Consider the following 22,838-nt stretch of genomic DNA (forward strand, 5'->3'; position numbering starts at 1 on the left):
TCCTTGTCTTTAATGGTGTTTTTGACTTTGCCTTTGCTGCTGTAGTAGCCTTAATTGTAAGCTGTGAAGGTCTGAAAACACCCTCAGAAGATGGTGCCTCTCAGCGGCTCCGGACCCATCTGAGGGTATAGTTTCCGTAGGCCCAATACCTTGAGTTTCCACAGGCCTCGGTGTCTTTACGTGGCTGTCGGTTACGGCCTGTGGCTCTGAGGTAGCGTGTGTCAGGGGCTGCGAAAGAGCCTGAGAACCGGCGACTGGCCAAGAAGAGCCTTCGTCGGTTTTGGACCTCGGATGCCTGCCTTTTTCTTTGTCTTTGCGTTTTTTATACATTCCGGTCGTCGGTTGTTCTGACGGCATTATATAATTAAATCTTCGTCCAAAATAATGTAAAGCAAAATCAAACCGACATTTAATAGTGCGTTTATTGAATCTAGCACAAAACCGACAACTAGTAACGTCGTGGTCAGGGCCTAGGCAAGGAATACAGTAAGAGTGAAAGTCCTTATGAGGTGTATTTGCTTCCCAGAAGAAATACAATTAACATTTACTGACATTGGTCTGGAGCAAGAAAATGTTTCCCCAACGGGGTACTTAGCTTTATTGAAGACTTCGGTTCTGAAATTCAATTTTGAAAATCTCAGGAGTCGGCTGACTGGCACTTGCGAACTGCTTTTGCTTCGGGCACCGTGCAGCAAGAAAGACTGAAGGAAATGGCGTCGGTTGCAACTTTTATACCCCTGACGCACTGACATCAGGGAAGAGGCGACAGCAACCGACGCCGGACCAAGACTTTGGAACTCGGGGCGCCTGCCAGCAGGATAACCCAAGTGTAATGACTGCAACAGTGAAACACGATGAACATCTGATAATGCATAGATCCTGCCCTGAAGCTTGGATATTTTCTGCATGACTCCCTTACAGGGATGTGCAGATAGGCTTCTTTTAAGTCTAGGGTGACTAACCAGGAATCTTTGGCTAGCAGAGGCAGAAGCTGCTACAGGGTGAGCATTTTAAATTTTGGTACCACCAGGAAGGTGTTGAGAATGGAAAGATCTAGGCTTGGGCACCAAGTGCCTTCTTTTCTGGGTACCAGGAAAAGTCTGGAATAGAATCCTTGACCTAGCTGTTCCTCAGGAACAGGTTGAATTTCCCTTAGAGAGAGCAGGGATTGGACTTGGTTTTGAGCCTCTGCCCACTGGTTTAGAGAGAGGTCTGGGAACCCTTCTGGGGTTGGCAGTGAGTGGAAGTAAAATTTCTACCCCTGGGATACAATGTTGAGGACCCATCGGTCTTTGGTGATGAGAATCTAGTTTTTTGCATGAAGGGCAATTTTTTCCTCCTAGGGGCACAAGCAGTTGGGCAGAGGAGGGGAGTGGAGCTGAGAAGTCACTGGGAATGCTTTCCGTAAGGGGTGGTTTAGCACTCCCTGCTTTAGAGGTGGAGGCACTCCACTGCTTAGATCTCTGCATACCCTGAGACTGTAGTCTGGGGGGTCTGTTTCCCCTGGGTCTAGTTTGAGATGGCCTTGAGGGGGCTGGAAAGGACCAATGTTGAGGGGCAATACCTACTGAATCTAGTACTGGCAAGAATTCTTTGTCTGCATAGATTTAGCTTTTTCTTCCACCTTTTTAAGAACCTCTTCTGCTTTGGTGCCAAACAGATTTTCCTTGTTCAAAGGAGCATCTAGTAACTTGGATTTGACATGATCTGGCAAGGTCTGCTCCTTAAGCCAAGCATGCCTTCTCAGTACAGAACCAGTGACTGCTGCCCTGCAAGATGCTTCTAGGGCATCAAAGCCACACTGCAATGTATGCTTGCTGACTTGGCTTGCAGAATGCATAAGCTCTTGCAATTCTTTATTTTCTGCACAGTCTGTAAAGGCAGCTATTTTTTGCTTAACAAGTTCCATAATATGTTGTTGGTACTTCAGCATGTGAAAATGACAATTCAAAGGCCTAATGGCAAGAGTTGCAGAGGTACATACTTTCTTACCCCATCCATCCAAAGCTCTGGAATCCCTGTCAGAAGGGGTGGGATTCTTAGCTGTAGTTGCCTTGATACCTTTAGGCCCCTGGGAAATGATGCCTGGTTCAGCAGTAGGATTTCTGAAAATAAATTTGAGAGAGTCAGGTACTCTGTAGTACCTGTCTGGTTTCCTAGGGGCAGGGGGTAAAGCGTCAGAAGTAAGGCTGGATTCCATAAAGACATAAACAACTTCCAGGACTGGTGGTATTGCTAAAGGCCTGTGTTGTGGCAAGTCTGGAAATTCTCTGAGTCTCTTTTTGGACTGAGGACAGTCTTGGCATTCAGAGTGGAAATGCTCCCTTAAAGTATGTAAGGTTTCACCAAAAGAAAAATCCTCTGGAGGAGAGGCAGAGGGAATGGATTCCTCTACATCAGAATCCTCATAAGCAGATAAGGGCATGTCTTCATAATCAGAAACCTAAGAGTCGTCAGACTCTGTCTGTTGAAGCTGCTGGGGACTGGTTTCTTTATCTCTTAGCAGGGGAAGGCTGACTTCTCCTAATCAGCATAATAAGGTCTTCTGCCATTATAAGCATTTTATTTTGTGGCAAGTGAGCAGGTGCATGTGCTTTGGTCATATGTTTTCTAGGCATAGTGCGTACTTTTGGCCCTAGAAACTCAGTAGTTTTAGACAGCACTAAAGTAGTCTGTTTGTGTAGAACATCGGTAGTGCGAAGAACTTCAGAAGCCGGTGCCTGCCCAGCAGCTCCGGACCCATCCAAGGTACAGACATCTGGCGGTTCCATAGTCGAATTAGAGTCTCGCGGCATACCAAACTCCGAACGGGTCTCAGTAGAGGCCTGCGAATCCACTGAAGCAGGCATCAGGGGCTGTGAAAGCACCTCACAGAGTACCAGTGAACTGGTGACTAGCTTAATGGAAGCATCATCGTCAGCTTTGAACCTGTGCAGTCTGTCTCTGTCTTTATCTTTACTTTATTGGAATATCGGTAGTCGAATGGCTTACCAAAGCCATTTCAGAATACGGAGATCGAGAACTAAAGTATTTAGCGACAATAAGGGCCCGACGACGAATGGCTGAACAAGGCACAAAACCAAAAGAGGTACATTGTGGTCTGGGCCTGGAGAGGTGGCGCAGTAAGAATGAAAATCTTGGTGTGGTATTTGCTTTCCACAGGCAAGACAATTAACCTTTTCTGACATTGGTTAGATCAAGAAAAAAAGGATTCCCAATGGGGTACTTCGCTTTAGAAGACTTCAGGATGACCGATACACTTGCAAACTGCTTCTGCTTCAGGCTCCTTGGCAAGAAAGACTGATGTAATGGCGTCGGCTGCCTGTTTTTATACCCCTGATGACCCGACGTCAGTGCTGGAGTGACCACATCCGACGCAGAAATACTAAGTCTCTGGTATTCAGGCTGACTGAGGGCTACCTGCAGGCAGATAACCCAAGTGTGATGACTGCAACAGTGAAACGAAGAACATCCAAAGGATCTTCCACAGTAAGTAGTTCCAGGTTAAGAGAAAAAGACACCAGACAGAAAATCTTTAACACATTTGGACAAATAAGACTTTCTGGTAGTGGGCTTCCCGGCCTCCTGCAGCACCCAAAGCATGTCCTCCGAAAAGAGGTGCTTAAAAGGGATCAAAAGCCTATCACCTACAATGCCAGTTGAAGAGTGGACAGGTGGGGATGGGTGAAAGACCCCTTGTCTTGTGCGAGTAGGTCCACCCTGTGAGGCAACGTGTGATTACTGCCCTTGGCTAAATGCAAAAGAGGGAAAGAATAGTTGTGTAAGAACTTACCATAACCATAGATGTCCCTCTGCCATGTTGCAGCATTCATAACTGCAGGGAGGTTGCTGCCTGCAGTACCAGACATCCGGACAGTATACCAAAGTCTTAGGAGCAGGGGGTATGTGCTGCCTTACCTGTCAGGACCATGAACCGACGTCGGCTATAAGTGACGTTTGCACGTACCCCCTTCAGAAATGACTGTCGAATACAGTAGTACCCCCTGGGGTGCAAGGAAAGGAAGCTTTTCAGACCCACATATGCCACCAGGACAAAGGAAGCCAATAAATTTATGTGCCTGTTAGCAGTGTCCTGTGTGGATGGAGAGAAAATAGGGAAAGTCACGCCAGATGGACAAAACAGAGAAAGAGGGGGTTGGAGGGGGAACTGAATACTGCAACATAGAAGAGAAGGACATCTAAGGTTACGGTAAGTTCTTACACAACTATTCTATGCCCTTTTATTCTCATGTTGCAGTATTCATAACTGTAGGGAGAGTACCCAAGCTTTAGGCATGATCCTGGGAGGAAGGTAGAGGGACCTGGTCTACGAGACCCTGCAAAACTTGACCTAGCAAATCCAGTTCTGGATCTGGAGACCAAGTCTAGCTTGTAGTGCTTGGTAAAGGTATAGACTAAGGATCAGGCGGCTGCTTCCAGTAAGGAAGCATAGTCCATCCCCCTGAAAAAGGCTGCTGAAGAGGCAGCTGCACTAGTAAAATGGGCTTTCACATTGGTAGTTAAAACCTTTCCATGAAAGGAACAGCAGGCAGAGATAGCTTTAGAAATCCAAGAAGATACAGTCTGTTTAGAGACTGCCTTCCCAAAGGCCCTTGGGTGAAAGCTAACAGCTGGTCAGACTTTCTAATGGATTTGGTCTTGTCCAGGTAATACCTAAGCTGCCCATGAACATCCAAGGAATATAGGGTTCTTTCAGATGGATTTTGAGGTGAAAAAACAGGGAGGTAAATGGCTTGATTTAAGGACAGTTCATTAACCACTTAAGGCATGAAGGAGGGGTTAGTCCTGAGGGAGACCAGGTCCTTATGGAAGATGAGGTAAGGGGGTTTATAGCCATCAATGCCTTGATTTCAGAGATCCTCCTGGTGGATGTGACGGCTACCAGCAGTACTGTTTTCCAAGTACATAGTTTCAAAGATGCTGACTAAGCTGGTTCAAAAGGAGGTAGTGTGAGTTCAAGGACAAAATTAAGGTCCCATGAAGACGGTATTGGTTTTCTAGGTGGTCTGACATGGAGGACCTCTCTTAAGAATAGTTTTACCTCCAATCTGGATGTCAATGGAGGAACCCCAAAGGGAGACAGGTGGAAATGGCTGACAAGTGTACCTTAACAGAAGAGTAGGTCAGCCCTGAATGTAGAAGCTCACACAAGTAAGAAAGGACCATAGGTACAGGAATACGAAAGGGGTCCTGTTTTTTCTTTTGACACCACCTGGAGAATCTTTTCCATTTTGCCACATAATTTCTCCTGGTACTAGGTTTCCTGGTCTCCTACAGGACATTGCGTATGCAGTCTGAATACAGGTGTCCGAAGGGGATCAGGACTCTATCACCCATAGTGAATATGAGTGACCTCCTGTCTTGCGTGAGTAGGTCGAATCGGTGGGGTAACCTGTGGTGATTGCCCTTGGCTAGTAGATGAAGAAGGGGGAACCAATGCTGTCTTGGCCAAAAGGGAGTAACCAGCAGGATTTTTGGTTTGACCCTCTGAATTTTCAGATGGACCCTTTGAATCAGTGTGAAGGGGGGAAAGGCATAAAGATACATCTCCACCCAAGAAAAAGAAAAGATGTCCACTCTCCACACCTGTGGATGTGGATCCCTTGTGTAAAACAGAGGCATCTGCCTGTTCTGGGAGAGGGCAAACAGATCAGGCTGAGGAATACCCAGCTGTGAATGAGATCCAAAAACACCTCCCTGTAAAGCATCCACTCATGACAGGGTGCACAGGTTCTGCTGAGAGTGTCAGCCATCACAATCTCTGTTGATGCCTGCAGCTGAATATGCAGTTCTGCTGCCAGGGACCAAATCTGAACTGCCAGGCTGCACAGCAGGTAGGACCTTGCCCCCCCCCCCCCCACACACACACACACACACACTTGTTGATATATCACAAGTCAGTCATATTGTCTGTGACACCTTTTAAGGTGCCTGGTTGGAGGATTGGATAGAAGGTTTGCAAAGCTAAGAGAAGGGCCCTCATCTCTTTGACAGTGATGAGGTCCCTTTGTCTGAGGGAGGATCACTCTCACTGAACTTTGTTTTGTTTGTGGTGGGTTTGCAGAACTGCTCCCCAACCAGTCTGAAGCATCTGTGAAGATTTGTTGCGAAGGTGTGGGAATCTGCAAAGATATACCCTGGTTGAGGTATATGGCTGCAAACCACCATTGCATCTCTTTTTTCAGGCATGGGAGGAGAGGTAGAGGAGTATCCAGAGGAGTGAATGGTGGCTCCACAGACTCCTCAGCACCCACAAATTTTCTCATATGCAGCCTTGCTAAGAGGAGAATAGGCATCAAGGATGTCATGTGGCCTAGGACCCTAAGGAATTTCCTGGCTGATAATATTTGGAGAGAAAGAAGTGTTTGAAGGTCACGTGTGATGGCTTCCACCTTCTGGCATGGAATTAAGACTGCCATTTGGTCAATTTTTATCCTGCACCCCAAGAAAACCAGGTATTGAGGGTGGTGTCAGGTGACATTTTTCCTGGTTCACAGTTAACCCTAGGTTTGCCAGGGTATTAGACACCATGCCTAGGTGGTGACAGAGGTTGTGGCAATCCTGGTGAAGTATACAGAGATCGTCTAGGTATGATATATTTGAATGCCCTGCACTCTGCAGTGGGCGATAACTGGAGCTAGGCATGTTGTGAAAATTCTAGGGGCTGTGGAAATCCCAAATGGCAATGCAGAAAATTGAAAATGCAAGTAACCCATGGAAAAGCATAGTAACTTCCTGTAGCTGGGGTGAATAGGAATATAAAGGTAAGCATCCTTCAGATCCAGGGATACCATGAAGGCTTGGTGAGGGATGAGAGGTAGGAGGTGATGCAAGGTGAGTATTTTGAAGCTAGGCATCCTGAGGAATTGATTACGTACAGACAAATCCAGGATTGACCTCCAAGGGCCATCCTTTCTTGGAACCAAAAACATCCTTGAGTAAAGCCCCTTGTTTGTCTGTTCTGGAGGTATTCTTTCTATGGTGCCCTGAGCTTGAAGCTGATCCAGAATGGTGGGGGGGGGGGAGATGAAGTTGACTTGCAGGCGGTTGAGGTATCCCTTGAAAGGGAGGAAGTGTCCACCAAGCCAAAGTATCCTTTCTGGATAATGAAAAGGACCCAAGCCTCTGAGGTAATTTTCTGCCAGGAGGGTAAGGAAAGGGTGAGGCATAGGGATAAGGGAGTGGAGTTGGGTAATGGGCTTGAGTCACAGTGGAGAAGCTCTGTCCTGGTCAGGCTGCCTGCGAAAGGGAGTTAGAGTGGAGGCGGAAGTTTGTTTAGGAGTGCAGTGTAGCCTAACTTGCCTATGTCCCTTAGCCTGTGGGGCACTGGAATGAGATGATTGCCTCCTAACAAAGGTGGTCTTTTGAAGATAGTTCTTATGATACCTAGGAATAGGAGAGACTAACAAATGCTTTAGATTTTGGAGCTCCTTTCCCTTTTCCTGTAGGGATTTAAGGAGCTCTGCAGAGGCTGCACCAAAAAGGGCCTAATTATCAAGAGGTGCATCTAACAATTTGGTCTGGGCATTCATAGGAAGGGGCTGTAACCCTACCCAAGAATATCTTCTTAGAACAGAACCTGAGGCTGCAGATTTGGAGGAGGCCTCTACTGCATCATAACTGCACTTTATGGAGTGCCTGGTCACCTGAGAGGAGGTAGAGAGTAGGGCAGAGAGTTGTGACTTAGCAAGGGAGTCTGCCACATCTGGAATCAGTGCATAAGCTTTTGACAGGGTATCTAAAACAAACCTAGTGATGTGAGTTAGATAGTTTAAGGCTCTAATGACTAGAGCTGAAGTATATGCCTTCTTCCCTAATCTTTCCATAAATTTGCTGTCCTTGTGAGTGGGAAACAGAGGTGGAGGGCAGCTGTCTGGATGATTTATCTGCTGACACTGCAATGACAGTAGGGTCTGCAGGGGGGCTCTTGAATAGGAAATGTGTATCCTGAGGAACTTTATAAAAGCTATCTACTAAAGACAATTTTAAGGCCTTCTACACAGGTCTGCAAGCTCAAAGGAAGCACCCAGATCGGTTCAGAACTGGTGGTCGAGGACACAACATATACAAATGGCATAGATACAGCAAACTTACTGGCTGACAGATTCAGCGAGAAACGTTACCCCTCTGTCCCCCCATCAGTAAATCAGGACATCCCCAGTACCTGCCCCCTTCCCCTTATATCTATGGAACAGGTAATCACTGCTCTCTCAAAGGCAAAAAATACCGCCTCCATGGGACCAGATAACATCCCAGGCTGCATCCTACGTGAACTCAGGCAGGAACTTGCAGCACCACTAGGCACCCTATTCAATCAAAGCCTGACTACTGGCTTCATCCCAGTTGAGTGGAGGACAGCCATTGTCATCCCTTTACACAAAGGTGGAGTGTCCATTGAGCCGGGAAATTATAGAGCCATCAGCTTAACTAGCCTGACCTGCAAGGCCATGGAATGGATTATCCTGGACCTAATCAACCAGGACACTAGCAACCTCTAAACACTTGATCCCACACAGTTTGGCTTCATCAAGGGGAGGTCACGTCTGCTAAATTTGGTCGACTTCTTTGAGACAGTCACCAAAGTCATGGATGAGGGGACGATGGTGCACACCACCTACCTTGACCTGGCTAAAGCCTTTGACACTATTCCCCACTAGGCATCAATCCATGTTACCAGATGGGTAAGCAAACTGGCTCAGTAATAGAACCCACATAGTCAAAATAGGGGAAGCCACCTCAAGCAGTAGACCTGTAACAAGCAGCGTACCCCCAGGGTTCGGTCTTGGGGCCTCTTATTTGGGATAAACATTTATGAGGTGCAGGCCAAAACTAGTGGGTTATGGCTGACCAAGTTAGCAGATGACTGCAAGCTGGGCGCTGTCATCAATTCTCCTAGTGATGTGGACATGCTCCAAAAGGGTCTCACTCAGACAAATGACTGTTGCCAGAAACATGGCCTCAAGCTGAATACCAAAAAATGCATCATCATTCCCTTTGGGGAGAGTGACATCCTCACAAATTATCACATTAATAACAACGTCCTAAGTACTCAATCAGTCGTGAGGGATTTGGGCACCCAGGTTGATAGCAACCTGACTTTTGACCACCATGTTGCTTCTGTTGTACGGAAAGCCTTCTACATGGCCCACCTCATAAGTAAGGGTATCTCATCCAGGGACAAGGAGGTCATAATATCCCTGTATTCTTCCCTTACAACGCCCATTAGTGAGTACAATGCCCCTTTTGGCATGTACCTCGCAAAGCACATGCAGCAGCTGGAGAGACCACAGAGGTTCCTCACCACGAGAACCCAGGGCCTCAAACATCTACCATACACAAATAGGCTAAAAGCCCTATCCCTCTACTCGGTTTCATACAGACTCCTCAGAGGTGACCTCAGTCTGTCATACAAGACGTTCAAGGACCCCACCTTGATGGGACTTGCTGCACACCCGCAAGTCAAGTTTCACTCGAGTAACCCGCACGAGTTCAACCTGGTCTGTGACATCAACAAGACTTGGCGGGACAGATTTGTCCTTGTTCCCCTCTATTCATCACTCATTAGACCCATTATAGAGTAAAACGCCCCTTTTGGTATGTACCTCACAAGACATCTACAACACAACTCAAAAGGCCGCAGAAATACCTCACAAAGAGGATTACCGGCCTCAAACAGATGCCCTATGCAGACCATCTCAAAAAACTCCAGCTTTACTCTGTTGCATATCGCCTACTCAGAGGCGATCTCTGCCTAACATACAAAGCTATGTCAAACCCAGAGCTGTTGGACATGCTCCACTTAAAGAAATCCCAATCCCTGTGAGCTACACGCTCTAGGGACCTAAACCTTGTCACCACAATAAACAGAACATGCTGGAGGGACAGATTCCTGTCCCAGAGACTTCCCATACTCTGGAGCAAGCTACCTATCTATATCAAACAAAGCTCCTCATTAGCACTCTTAATCTTAATAATTGGATGGGAGATAGGAAATTCACCCCGGGGATCACTTCTGTGGCTCTGCTTGACAGGGGCACAGGAAAATAATTTTCTTGGGTGGCAAAAGCCAGAGTACTGTTTGGCTAAGTTTATATAGGCCCTAGGGCCAATGGTCTACTACCTACCTATGAACACACCAAGGTAGCAAAAAATCATCAGTAAAAAGTCCAAGGTACCCAAAGAAGAAGTCCAGCCACAAAACGAATAAAAACAGCTTTATTCCAATGAACCAAACCACATCCGCAAGTCAAGTTTCACTCGAGTAACCCACACACGCGGCCTCAACCTGGTCTGTGACATCACAAAGACTTATTGGTGGGACAGATTTGTGTCAAAGAGACTCCCCCATCTATGGAATAGACTCCCTCTCCACATCCAGCAGAGTACCTCTTTACCTCTTTTTAAGCACAACCTGGGTAACGGGATGGGAAACAGAAAATATACCCCTGAAATTCCACCTATGTCTCTGCTGGACAGGGGGATCGGGTGCTGACTTGTCTAAACATGGGCTAAACTCTTGGATAGGCTTACAAGGGCCTCAAGGCCAATAGCCTAGCAACCTCCTAAGATCTATGATCTATCTGGACGTTAAGAAGCTGGGGGCTGGGAATCAGTGGAGTGCGATGCAGCCAGAAAGGCATCATGAAAGGTTGGAAGCTGGGGAGGTAATGCAGATGGAAAGGGCTGGTCCATCTGCAATAATTCAAAGCACCTCTTTTTTGTTTCAGGGACATCTGTGACCTGCCATTTAAAATGTTCTGGAGAATTCCTCTCCTGGAGATTCAGGACTAATAGAGTTCTCCTCCTCAGGGGTAATGAAGTCCTTGGGGGATTCTAACTGGGAGCAATGGGTAAGTGATTCATCAGAGTAACAGAGTTCCTCTTCTGAATCCTTGAAGGCCTGCACAGGTGGAGGTGTAGGTAAAGGTACCAGAGATTGGAGAGTCTGGAAGGCCCTGAAAAGATTTTGCAGAAAAAAACTTCCCATCCAGGAGATGGTTCAGCTTCTCTATGTTCCCTATGTTTTAATTTCCATTTCCTTTTCACAGGAGTAGAAGGAGGTGTTGATTTAGAGGCCGACGCCTGGGAGGATGGAAAGGTTAGAGTAGGCCCTGCCGATGTCTTGAGCCGTGGGCTCCCCTTTGCCATCAGGGGCTGATGGCTGATCAACCTCAGTGGACATACTTTGCATTTCCACCGAACCGGCTTCCACCATGGTTCCTGGTTCTAGCTGTAAAACGGGGTGTCCGATGAGACCCAGGGATAACTTCATCCTTCAGAGTCTCACCAAACCCCTGAGGTATAGCATGGGTATCAAGCCTAACTTTCTTGGCCTTCTTCCAAAGCGGGTCGTCAGAGGTACCTATCTCATCCTCCATGCCTAATGCTAGATGCCAGAGCCTCCAATTTTCTAAATAAAGCTTTAAGGCAGCCAGACACCTGCAAAGTATTTTAGGTACAAAGAATTTGCAAATATCTTAAGACGTATGGCCGTGCCCTTCACCTAAACAGAATAAGCACTTATGTGTGGCCTTGTGTGGAATTTGTCTTCCACAAGCACACTTCCCTTTCCTAGCTGACATGTATGTTTGAAAAGAAATAAGAAAGAAACAAAAAACCCACAGGGGTACTTATCTGTATCGGACAGCCAAAACAACTAACTGATTCCTGGAGCTGGCGATAGGAGGTCCGTATATCACTGTGGCAGAAAAATTCTGAAGGGGGTACTTGCAGACGTCACTTTTATAACCGACGTCGGTTTATGGCTCTGACTGCAATGTAGCACATACTCCTGCTCCTAAGATTTTGGTATACTGGCTGGATGTCTGGTACTGCAGGCAGCAACCTCCCTTGCAGTTATGAATACTGCAACATGAGAATAGAAGGCCATCCAGTGTTGTCTGGGCCAAAAGCGTGCCACCAATAAGATTTTGGAAGCATCCTGTTCTATCTTGAACGGGACTCTCAGTATGAGAGAAAGGGGAGGGAAAGCATAAAGAAATATCCCCTTCTGAGAAAAAGGGAGGGCATCCATCTTCTAAGCCAGAGGACATGGGAGTATGGTGCAAAAGGTAGGAAACGGTCTGTTCAGAGGGGAGGCAAGGAGATCTACTTGGGGAATACCCCACTAGTGGACAATGTCCAGAAAAAAAGTCTCTGTGAAGCAACCACTCGTGAGTTCATGTTATGGACCTGGTCAGAGAATCTGCCAGTGTTATCTGAGGGAATGTAAACCACCTGAAGACTCCTCTGACACTGGACAGCTAGATTCATAACCTGAAGAGCTAGTCTGCAAAGATGATGAGATGTTGTTCCCCCTTGCTTGCTGATGTACAATATCACTGTGGTATTGTCTGTGAAGATTTTGAGGGGCCCTGGAAAGAGAATAAAAAGCCTGAAGAGCAGCACTCGTCTCTGATACTGATATGGTCCTTCTTTGGATGAAGAGACAAAAGGCCCTGGACTTTCACAGGACTGAAGGAGGCTCCCCATCCCGCTTCCGATGCATCTGTAAAGAGTTCTTGAGTGGGTACTGGAGGTTGAAAAGGAAGCCCTGGGTTGAGGGACTGATGAATCTACTACTGAAGTTTCAGCTTGAAGCATGGGAGAAGGGGAACTGGAAAATTCAAAGGATGAGAATGTTGAAGCCTGACTGACATTAGGAACTACTGGAGTTTTCTCATATGAAGCTTGGTCGGAGGAAGGAGAGGAATGGTGGAAGCCATGTACCCTAGAGCCATTAGAAAGTATCTGGCCGTAATGGAGTCCAGAGGAAGAAGGGATTTAAAGAATGCAATTTAAAGCCTTGGGAGAAGGCAGAGAGATGCCAACACTAACAGCCTGGAGCCTGCACCCTAGAAAAACATGATCCTGAGGAGTGAGGAATGATTTTTGGAAATTCACTGTAAACCCTAGGCTTTGCAAAAGACAAATAGCAAAGTGAAGATAGTGAAGTATAGTCTCTGGAGAAGAAACCTGAATGATCAGGTTGTCCAGGTAAGGAATGATCTGTTTTCCCCTCAACCTGCAAAAAGCAATCACAGGAGCTAGGCATTTGGAGACCCTTGTGGCAGCAGAGAGGCCAAAGGGCAAAACAGAGAACTGAAAACGCAAAGAAAGAGAAATGCAAAATCTTCCTCAAAAGGGGATGAAGAGGGATATGGAGATAGGCATCCTTGAGATTCAATGAAACTGGAAAGGCCTGTGGCATCCTTGAAATCCAGGGAAACTAGAAAGGCCTGAGGAAGAAAGAGATGAAACAAGGTTTGAAGGGACAGCATCTGAAAGGAAGGAACCTTCAAAAAGGTGTTTAACGGAGAGATCCAGAATGGGTCTCCAGGTGCCTGCTTTCTGGTATAAAACTCCTTCCCTTTTGAGAAGCTGGAACTCACAGAACTGTTTCTTGTGACAATACTCTCCAAAGCACCTCTGGAAAAAAGGAGGAGGCTGATGAATGCCCAAAAAAGGTGTGTGGGGAGGTTCCAAACCATATAATACTCCTGACGAATTATGGATAGAACCCAAGAATCTTGAGTAATCTTTAACCAAACTGGAAGGGACAGGGAAAGATGAAGAGAGAGAGGTACATGACTGAGGAGAGAAGGGCAAGGATAGTCATACAGCACCTGGCTTGTCTGGAAAAGGAGGCTTCGGAGCTGAAGGAGTTTGAGCAGACTTAGCAGGAGGAGCCCTTCTACCACCCTTCTTACCTTTGGGGGGAGGGTGAGACTCTTTCCAAACAAAGGAAAATTTTTCAGGGTAATTCCTTTGAAACTTGGGAACAGGTAAAACAAAAATATGTTTCAAATCCTGTAAAGCCTTACCCTTTTCCTGAAGGAACTTAAACAGCTCAGCAACAACAAAAAAATGTTTGTTATTTAGAACAGCCTCCATCAGCTTAGCCTTAACACCATCAGGCAAAGGCTGGAGGTGTGGCCAGGAATACCTCCTCAAAACAGAACTAAAGGCAGAAGCTCTAGACGAGGCATCAGTTACATTATAGTTGCATTTAACAGAATAGCGAGCTGCTCGAGAACATGACCCTAGTAAGGAAAGAGTTGAAGTCTTCCCCTTAGTCAGGAAGATCTGAAATAACCTAACGGGGCTGAGAGAGAAGAGCCAAAAATACCTGGTTGTGCGGGTCTGGTAGTTTACAGCCGTAAAGTCAGAGGACGCAGAAGTACACACTTTCTAACCAACCCCTCCAGCGTTCTGCTGTCCTTGTCAGAGAGGAGCAGTTCTGTAGAAGGCAAACTTTAGATGGCTTGTCAGAAGTAACAGAATAAACATGCGTCAGCAGAGGGGCACTTATGAAAGAATCTGTAATCCTCAGACATTAGGAGCAGACAGTTGTGAGTCAGGAGCCCAAGAAGCTGCAGGGAAAGCATCCAACAAGACAGCAAGAACAGGGGGAACAGCAGAGGACTTGGAAGACTCCATCTGAAGGAGCTCATAATACCTTTGTTGGACTTCATAGACCTGAGCACAACCCCACCTAAACTCTATCAAACGGGAAATTGTACCACCAAAGGAAATCTACTCAAAAGGAGAATCAGGACCAACAGACTCCTCCTCCTCTTCAGAGCCATAATCCAAGGGAGAAGGAATTAGGAAGAATACGTCAAGGATTCTTCACCAGAATCCACACCCTCATCATACAAAACCTGTTCCCTAGGCCTCTTAAGAGGAGAAGACCAAGAGGGATCAGGAACAGAGACCCCTTGAGGGTGCTTAAAGCCATAAGGGCATTAATTAGATCTTGTGTGAAATCTTGCCATTCACGTTGAAGGTCTCTGGGAGCAGGAGAAAGCTGCTTAGTTTTCTGCTTCCTTTTCAAGGGGACATCAGCCTTAAAGATTTTAGGTGGCTCAGACCCCTGACTACACGTAGTAGGAATCTCTTCTCTGAAGATTTAAGGAACATCCACAGGCCCTTTTGGAAATAATCAGCTTTGGTTCCCTCCGAATATCTGAAATGGATGTCTGCAAGGCCTCCAGGGATGTGGGTGAAGTCAGATCCATGCCAGCCCCTGAAACAGTTGGGGAATCCAACTGAAAAATTGGGTGGTCCTCCAGGCTTCCACTAACCTTGAGACAGATGTCTGGTGGAACAGGTGCAGCTGAAAAATCCAACCAAGCTTTCTTGGTCGTCTTTGTGGGCGACCAACCTTCGGGCCAGAAGATTCCTCCCTAGTACCCTTAGAAAACCAGCATCTCAAATTGTTGGCTAAGTAAATGGCTAAAGAGGAGAGAAGACTATGCAAGGTCTTTGGAACAAATGCCTGACAAATGGGACAAGATGCATGGTCATGAAAAGCACTTAAGCAAACCAAATACTGCTTGTGATTATCCTTATGGGGAAACTGTCTCCCACAATGACATTTCCCCTTTCTGGATGACATGAAACCAACATACACAAAATAAAAAGATAAGAAAACACCCAACGAAGCACTTATCTGAAAAATGGCTTGGTAACCAGTAAATGAATGAGCATTCAGACCTACGATCGAAGATGGTGTGTGGACTGGTGGCAAAGAAGTTCTGAGGATGGTAACCTTTATGCTCTACGCATGTGCGGGGAGCACGTGTGTGTGACATACAGCATCCCTATTACAACCTTAAGGCTTTGGTATACTGGATGGACATCAGGCTATCCTTGGCAGGGATCCCTACTATAATAAATACTGCAACAGTGATATAGGAGGACATATACACAGGGAATGGTAACAGTGAGATGAGGCCAAGCAGCAATTTGGACTGCTGGTTAGGGAGAATGTTCCCTACTAGGGACCGATAAGAGTACAGGCAGAGAGAAAAGGACAAAGGAGTACCAAGTGAAATGCCAGCTATTTCTGCGTTTTTAATTGAGTCTTGAACAGGAATAAATAGCAGGGCATATAAAACATTGCATATTAACAAACAGAATCCATCAGAGGAAGCTAGAAAAGATTGGTACATTGCCCATCCCCTTTTGTCGTCCCAAAAAACAATTAGAAGACATCTGTATGATTCCCAAGTATGCTTTACTCTCAAGGTGAATTTCTTGGCATCCATGTCTCAAAGACATAATACGGTTACAATTGGTGACCCAATCATAATGCTCTATGTTATGCAAATTTCATTCTCGTTATAATCTAGTCCCACAATGCAGCACATATGACCACCACCATAGAACAGCGCCAAAACCTCTGACAACTTTAAAGGCTGTATTATACCTCATGTTAACACACACACAAACACACACACATGAAATGTCCAGTACCTATTAAAATGGATGACTGTTCAGAGGTTATTCTCTTCTGGTCATTGTCTGTACAGTAGTAAAACAAGTGCGCTGCAGCTTTCAAAGCTTTAACACACACTGTGCTGTAACACCATTAATTTTTCCTTTTTCTAATGGGCAGTATATCACGACAGCTAAAGCTCAATTGTACTACAAAGAATTAAGATGGTCTTTCTCTAACCATAATCAAGTAATCTTAAGTTCTCACAATAAATGTCAAGCTACACCTCTAGAGCTTCGTTCTCCAGCTGAATTTCTTGAAATGCATTTGTCAGACACAAATTGACTATGATCAGGTTTCTGATCATAACCATCTATGCTTCACTGGCTCTCTGGGAACTGTACTTTGTTTTTTTTTAATTACTGACATTTAAGTTAATGCACTAGGTACTATCACTGCTAACCTGACTTTTTTTTTTTGGTCACATAATAGATTAAGCCACTAGTGGGACGTCTGGGGGATAAAGAGGTTGCCAGGGATGTCTGGAGGATAAGAGTCTGCCACAGCTTTCTGATATTTTAACACTGGACAGAGAATGGTTGTCTGACTGCTTGGTACAGGAGACTTGAATGAAGTGATACTCAACAGGTACAAAAAACTTGTTTGCTGTTGAACTTAAACATTTTGGCTACTGTTGCTTATGGCCTAGGGGATGAGGATACACATAGGTTCATAGGTTCATACTAGGCTATCTGCCCAAGGGCATTTATAAGCCTAGCCCATAGATATGTGGCTTTCGCCACCCCTTTAGTTTGAATAAAACTATGCCTATTATTTTGCTGTGCCTCTGTCAAGCAGTGACACTGAAGTAATCCCTGGGGTATATCTGCGATCTCCCATCCATTGGTCAAGATTCCTCTTGAACAAGGCCAGCGAGGTGCTCTGCCTCGCATGTACCGGGATTTTGTTCCACAGCATAGGGAGTCTCTGGGTGATGAATCTGTCCCTCCAGCACGTCCTATTAATAACCGTGTCAAGGTTTAAGTCTCCTGCCCTTGTGGTTCTGAGGGATCTAGATTTTTTTGAGGTGAAGCATATTCATCAAATCTGGGTTTGACATGGCCTTATATGTCAGGCACAGGTCACCTCTGAGCAAGCGGTATGAGACTGAATAGAGCTGGAGTTCTTTCAGTCGGGCAGCATAAGACATATTTTTGAGACCCTTTATCCTCTTGGTGAGGAACTTTTGGGGCCTTTCCAGCTGCTGCAGGTGTCGGGTCAGATACATTCCGAATGGGGCATTGTACTCAATCATAGGTCTAATGAGTGATGAGTACAGGGGGACGATGACCTCCCTTGATCTAGATGTGAATCCCTTCATGATCAGGTGGGCAATGTAGAAGGTTTTCCTGACTACTTTAGCAACATGAGTGTCAAACGAAAGGCTAGTGTCAACCTGGGTCCCTGATGACTTCTTCTGTGCTCAGTGGATTGCCACCTATATGGTAGCTAGGGGTAACCTTGTTTTTCCCGAAGGGTATGACTATGCATTGACTGTATGTCATACAAGATCATACCTACCGTGACTACTTTTGATGCAAGTTTAGTAGCATTGCTAACAAATTAATCTTAAAATAAATCATTAATCTCTCATATCCTCAGGCTACTGAAAATGTATTATATAAAAAGTGAACAGAAAAAAAAAAGTTTTCACCCTTATATATTCTGGACTAGAACATTTGCCGTGAGTTTATTTTTAAAAGCTTTTCTTTCTTTTTTTTGTCTCTGTAATTTGGACTGGTACAGTTGTAGTACAACTGACTGAAGGAAATTTTTAAAAAAAGAATGTACAGCTCACCCACAATAAAGAATACACAAATTAACACTTTTGTACTTTAAATTAACAACCTTACAAAACATTGGTAAAAATAGCTACCTTCCTTCTTTCCACTTGCTTAAATCAAACACAGCAGTATAAAGTACATCCACCAGTCCCAAGTTCTTTTCTGGATCAAGGCTTCTCTGCAGTAAAGACATTGTAGCAGGGTCCTCTTTCACACACCTGAAACATAGATGCAAATTAAAAATTGTTACTCTAAATTGATCACATTTCAGTCTACATTGCAGATACTCAAACAGACCAATAATCAGGGCACTTCAGAAACAAAGTCAGCAAAAGCGGTATGTCGTGCTTTCCTTCCACCAAAGTTATTAATGTTTTACTTCTGGCCAGAAAAGCAACATCAACAGAACAAAAATGAAATTAATATTTCAATGTACAGTGTGTTAAGACCATATGATGAAAAATATTTTTTAAAGTAGCACCCATTCAGTTCTCTTATGGCAGGAGAAACACCAATTTTTTTCATTCAGAGGCATTTACCAGACTCCAAAGTAAAAATAAATAAATCAGCACACTTTCTTTAATGTAGTCTCAAATCATCAAGAGGCAGCTAAACTTGTTTGGGTACCTGAATAACAGATGTTTTAAACTATCAACTGATGTGTAATGAGACCATTATCAGCAGGTCTATGAGTAAAGTACAGTTGTGTACACCTACCATAAATGTAGATGTTAGAGTGTCTTCACTGTTGCAGTCATAACTGTAGGGTGGTCCTGCCGGCAGGCAGCCCGAGGTCGGCCAGAATCCCAAAGTCTGGGTCCGGCGTCGGCTGTATAAGCTAGTATCCTGACGTCAGTACGCCTTGGTACATAGCCCTCAGCCGACGCCATCTTCTCCAGCCTTTCTTGCCCTAGATGTCAGAAGTCCCCAATAAATCAAAAAATGAATCCAACAAGGAAACACAAATACACCACAAATAAGAGAAAAAGAGGGGATAGGAGGGAGGGAAACCCCGACTGCAACAGTGAAGACACTCGAACATCTACATTTATGGTAGGTGTACACAACTGTACTATGTTCTTCGTGTTTCACTGTTGCAGTCATAACTGTAGGGTGGAATCCCAAAGCAGTGTAGAGTGGGAGGAGGCTTTAGATAGAAGAAGGGGAGGCAAGAATACCCTGCAAGACAGCAGAGGCAAAGCCTGCCCTAGACTTAGAAAACAAGGGGAGATTGTAGTGCTTGGAAAAAGTATGCACAGAACTCCAAGTGGCAGCTTCCAAGATATCCTTGGTAGGGACTCATCTGAGGAAAGCTGTAGAAGTAGCAGCTGCTCTAGTAGAATGACTTCTAATGGTCCCTGGAAACTGTTTCCCATGATGAGTGTAACAAAATCTGATTCCATAAGCAATCCATTTGGAAATAGTTTGTTTAGAAATAGGTTTTCCAAGAGAACTGGAGGCAAAGGAAACAAACAATTGGTTAGACTTTCTGAAATCTTTAGTCTTGTCCAAGTAAAATCGTAACTGTCTGTGCACATCCAATGAATGCAAAATCCTTTCCCTTTATTTTGAGGATTTGGAAAGAAAGTAGGAAGGTGAATTGTCTGATTTAAAGCCACTTTGAAATCACCTTAGGCATGAAAGTAGGATTGGTCCTCAAGGATACTCTGTCCTGATGGAAAATAAGGTATGGTTCCACAGCCATGAGAGCTTGCAACTCTGAGACCCTTCTGGCAGAGGTCAATGCTAACAAAAGAACAGTCTTCCAGGATAGAAACTTAATATCTGAAGATGCAGCAGGCTCAAAAGGAGGCAAAGTAAGTTTTTCTAAAACATAATTAAGATCCCAGGCAGGGACAGGAGGGGTCCTTGGAGGCCGCAAATTTTTAGCCCCTCTCAAGAACTGCTTCACCAAAGGATGTGAAAAAACAGGAGGATCAGAACTGTAATGCGCAGAGATAGCAGAAGCATGTATCTTAATGGAAGAAAAGGAAAGTCCTTTAGATAAAAGCTCCGAAAGGTAAAGCAAAATAGAGGAGAGATCAGGAACCTGAGGATCAGAGCCTCGGTCCTGCATCCAAATAGAAAACCTCTTCCATTTAGAGGCATAGGATTTCCTAGTGCTAGGCCATCTAGCTTCCAAAAGAACATCCAAAACTTGTTTGGGAAGACTAGAGGAAATCAAATTCCTTTGAAGAGCCAAGCTGCCAGGCAAAGGGTCTTGAGATTGGAATGTAGTAACTGACCCTGATGCTGGGACAGAAGTGAAGGGTTCAGTGGGAGAATTCAAGGAGGCCCCGAGAACAGGAGCTTTAAGGTTGGATACCAAAACTGTCGAGGCCAATTTGGAGCAATCAAGATGAGGAACTTGGGCTTGTCCTGTTTTATCTTCAGTAGTACCCGAGGCAGTAGAGGAAGAGGAGGGAAGGCATATGCTGAAAGGCTTCTCCAGCTGAAGGACAGGGCATCCACTCTCCATGCTGTTTTGTGGAAGGACCTGGTGCAAAAGCGAGGCAGCTGATGATTGAGATGGGATGCAAACAGATCTATCTGGGGACATCCCCAAACTGCAGTAATCCTGTTGAACAAGTTGGTGTCTAGCATCCATTCGTGAGGATCTGTAATGTTTCTGCTCAGGCTGTCTGCTAAGAGATTCTGTTTCCCTGGAATGAATTGAGCCTGGAGATGCAGATTCAAATTTAGAGCTGTGTCCCATAAACCCATAGCTAGTCTGCAAAGGGGGTATGAATGAGAACCCCCTGCTTGTTGATGTACCACATGACCGTGGTGTTGTCTGTCGAATTAGCAGAGGCCCTGGTTGTAAAAGGTTTTGAAGGCTAAAAGGGCATTTTGAACTGCCAACATTTCCTTCAGATTGATGTGCCAGTGAAGATGGTCCTTTGTCCAGGTTCCCCCTGCTGGCAATTGTCTAGAAAGTGTGCTCCCCAAGCATAATCCGAGGCGTCCGTGGTTAGGATTTGAGTAGGTTGAGGGAGACGAAAAGGTTTTCCTTAGTTTAAAGTGCAAGCCCTGGACCACCAGAGGAACTCCTTCTGGAGGCAGGGGATCAGAGGAATCAGAATATCCAGATCGTGGTAATGCTGTGACCATACACTTTTCAGATACCATTGAAGCTTTCTCATGTGAAGCCTTGCGTTTGGAATCAACAGAATGCAGGAAGCCATGTAGCCCAGAGCCTGCAGGAATTTCCTTGCAGTGAGCTGAGATAGAGTTGCCAAGGTGTTGAAAGTAGAAGCCAGCTGAGTTTGTTTTTCTGGAGTGAGGTAGGCCCTTTGTAAGGTTGTATTTAAGAGGGCTCCCAAGAATACCATTTGTTGAGAAGGGATCAAATGTGACTTTTTGATGTTCACTGAGAATCCCAGTAGTAGGAGAAGACGTTGAACAAAGTCCAGATGTTGAAGCAGAAGATCTTTGCTGTCTGCCTGAATAAGGCAGTCGTCCAAATAGGGGTAAATCTGGATCCCCTGAAGTCTGCAGTAAGCCACTACTGGTGCCAGGCACTTGGTGAAGACTCTGGGCAGTAGATAAACCAAAGGGCAGAACAGAGAATTGAAAGTGCCTCGAACCTGCCTTGAACCTGAGGAATTTCCTGCGTTCTTGTCTGATAGGGATATGCAAATAGGCTTCCTTTAAGTCCAATGTCACCATCCAGGCGTCCTGAGAGAGCATTGGAATTAGCTGTTGCAGAGTAAGCATCTTGAACTTTGGAATTTCCAAAAAGGTGTTTAACACAGAAAGGTCCAGAATAGGTCTCCATGAGTTTTGTTTTCTGGGAACCAGAAACAGCCTTGAATAAAACCATTTTCCCATTTCCGAGAGTGGAACAGGCTCTATGGCTCTCATGGCCAGAAGAGCATCCACTTGAGTTAAGGCCTCTGACCATTGAAGTTTTGGCAGATCTGGCCAACCATGAGTCCTTGGCAAAGTGTGAAAGTGGAACTTGTAACCTTTTAAAATCACGTCCAATACCCATCTGTCCTGGGTAATATGAGTCCAATTTCTGTAAAAAAGAGAGTTTTCCTCCGAGAGGGGCGTCCAGGTGAAGGGGTCCTGAAGCCCAACCGAGAGAGTCATTGAGTTTGCTTTCTTTGAGATTGGGATCTGTCTTCTCCCCTTCTAGGTGAAGAAGCAGTCCATTGTCTAGATCTGTAAGAGGTCTGGCCTTGACCACGACCTCTGGAGCATCTATATCTTCCCCTTTGAGGCCTGTCAGACGTGGGAAAGGACCAATTTTTAGAGGGCCAATTCCTGGAAAATCTAGGAGGCTGAACTTGCAAGAAATCTTTTACAGTCTGCATGGATTTTGCCTTTTCTTCCATCTTTTTAATAACTTCCTCAGCCTTAGAACCAAAAAGAACATCTTGTTGAACATCTAATAACTTAGCCTTAACCTGTTCAGGTAAACTTTGTTCACGAAGCCAGGCATGTCTCCTAATCACAGTACCAGAGGCAGCAGCCCTGCAAGAAGCATCCAAAGCATCAAAACCACAATGTAAGCTATGCTTGTTAACCTGTTCAGTAGCATGCAAAACATCCTGAAGTTCCTTATCCTCTGCACAAGCAGGAAGGGAAGCAAGCTTTTGCTTTAAAACAGACAAAAGAAATTGCTGATATTTAAACATATGAAACTGGCAATTTAAAGCCCTTACAGACAGGGTAGCAGAAGTATATACCTTTTTACCCCACCTGTCTAAAGCACGAGAATCCTTCTCAGAGGGAATAGGATTTTT

At 45.2% G+C, this 22,838-nt stretch overlaps 1 protein-coding gene across 2 annotated transcripts in view; it reads right to left on the bottom strand.

Annotated features, from left to right (window-relative positions):
- The window catches only part of GARRE1 (granule associated Rac and RHOG effector 1), a 1,402,647-nt gene that overhangs the window by 443,050 nt on the left and 936,759 nt on the right, over positions 1–22,838 (bottom strand). For both annotated transcript variants that reach the window (XM_044081683.1, XM_044081682.1), the window contains exon 8: positions 18,180–18,305. In XM_044081683.1, coding sequence (XP_043937618.1) covers positions 18,180–18,305 — 126 coding nt within the window. The remainder of the gene's footprint in view (positions 1–18,179; positions 18,306–22,838) is intronic.

The sequence above is a fragment of the Protopterus annectens genome, chromosome 8.part1, assembly GCF_019279795.1.
Source record: "Protopterus annectens isolate FY-2018-M chromosome 8.part1, PAN1.0, whole genome shotgun sequence".
NCBI classification, from domain to species: Eukaryota; Metazoa; Chordata; order Ceratodontiformes; family Protopteridae; genus Protopterus; species Protopterus annectens.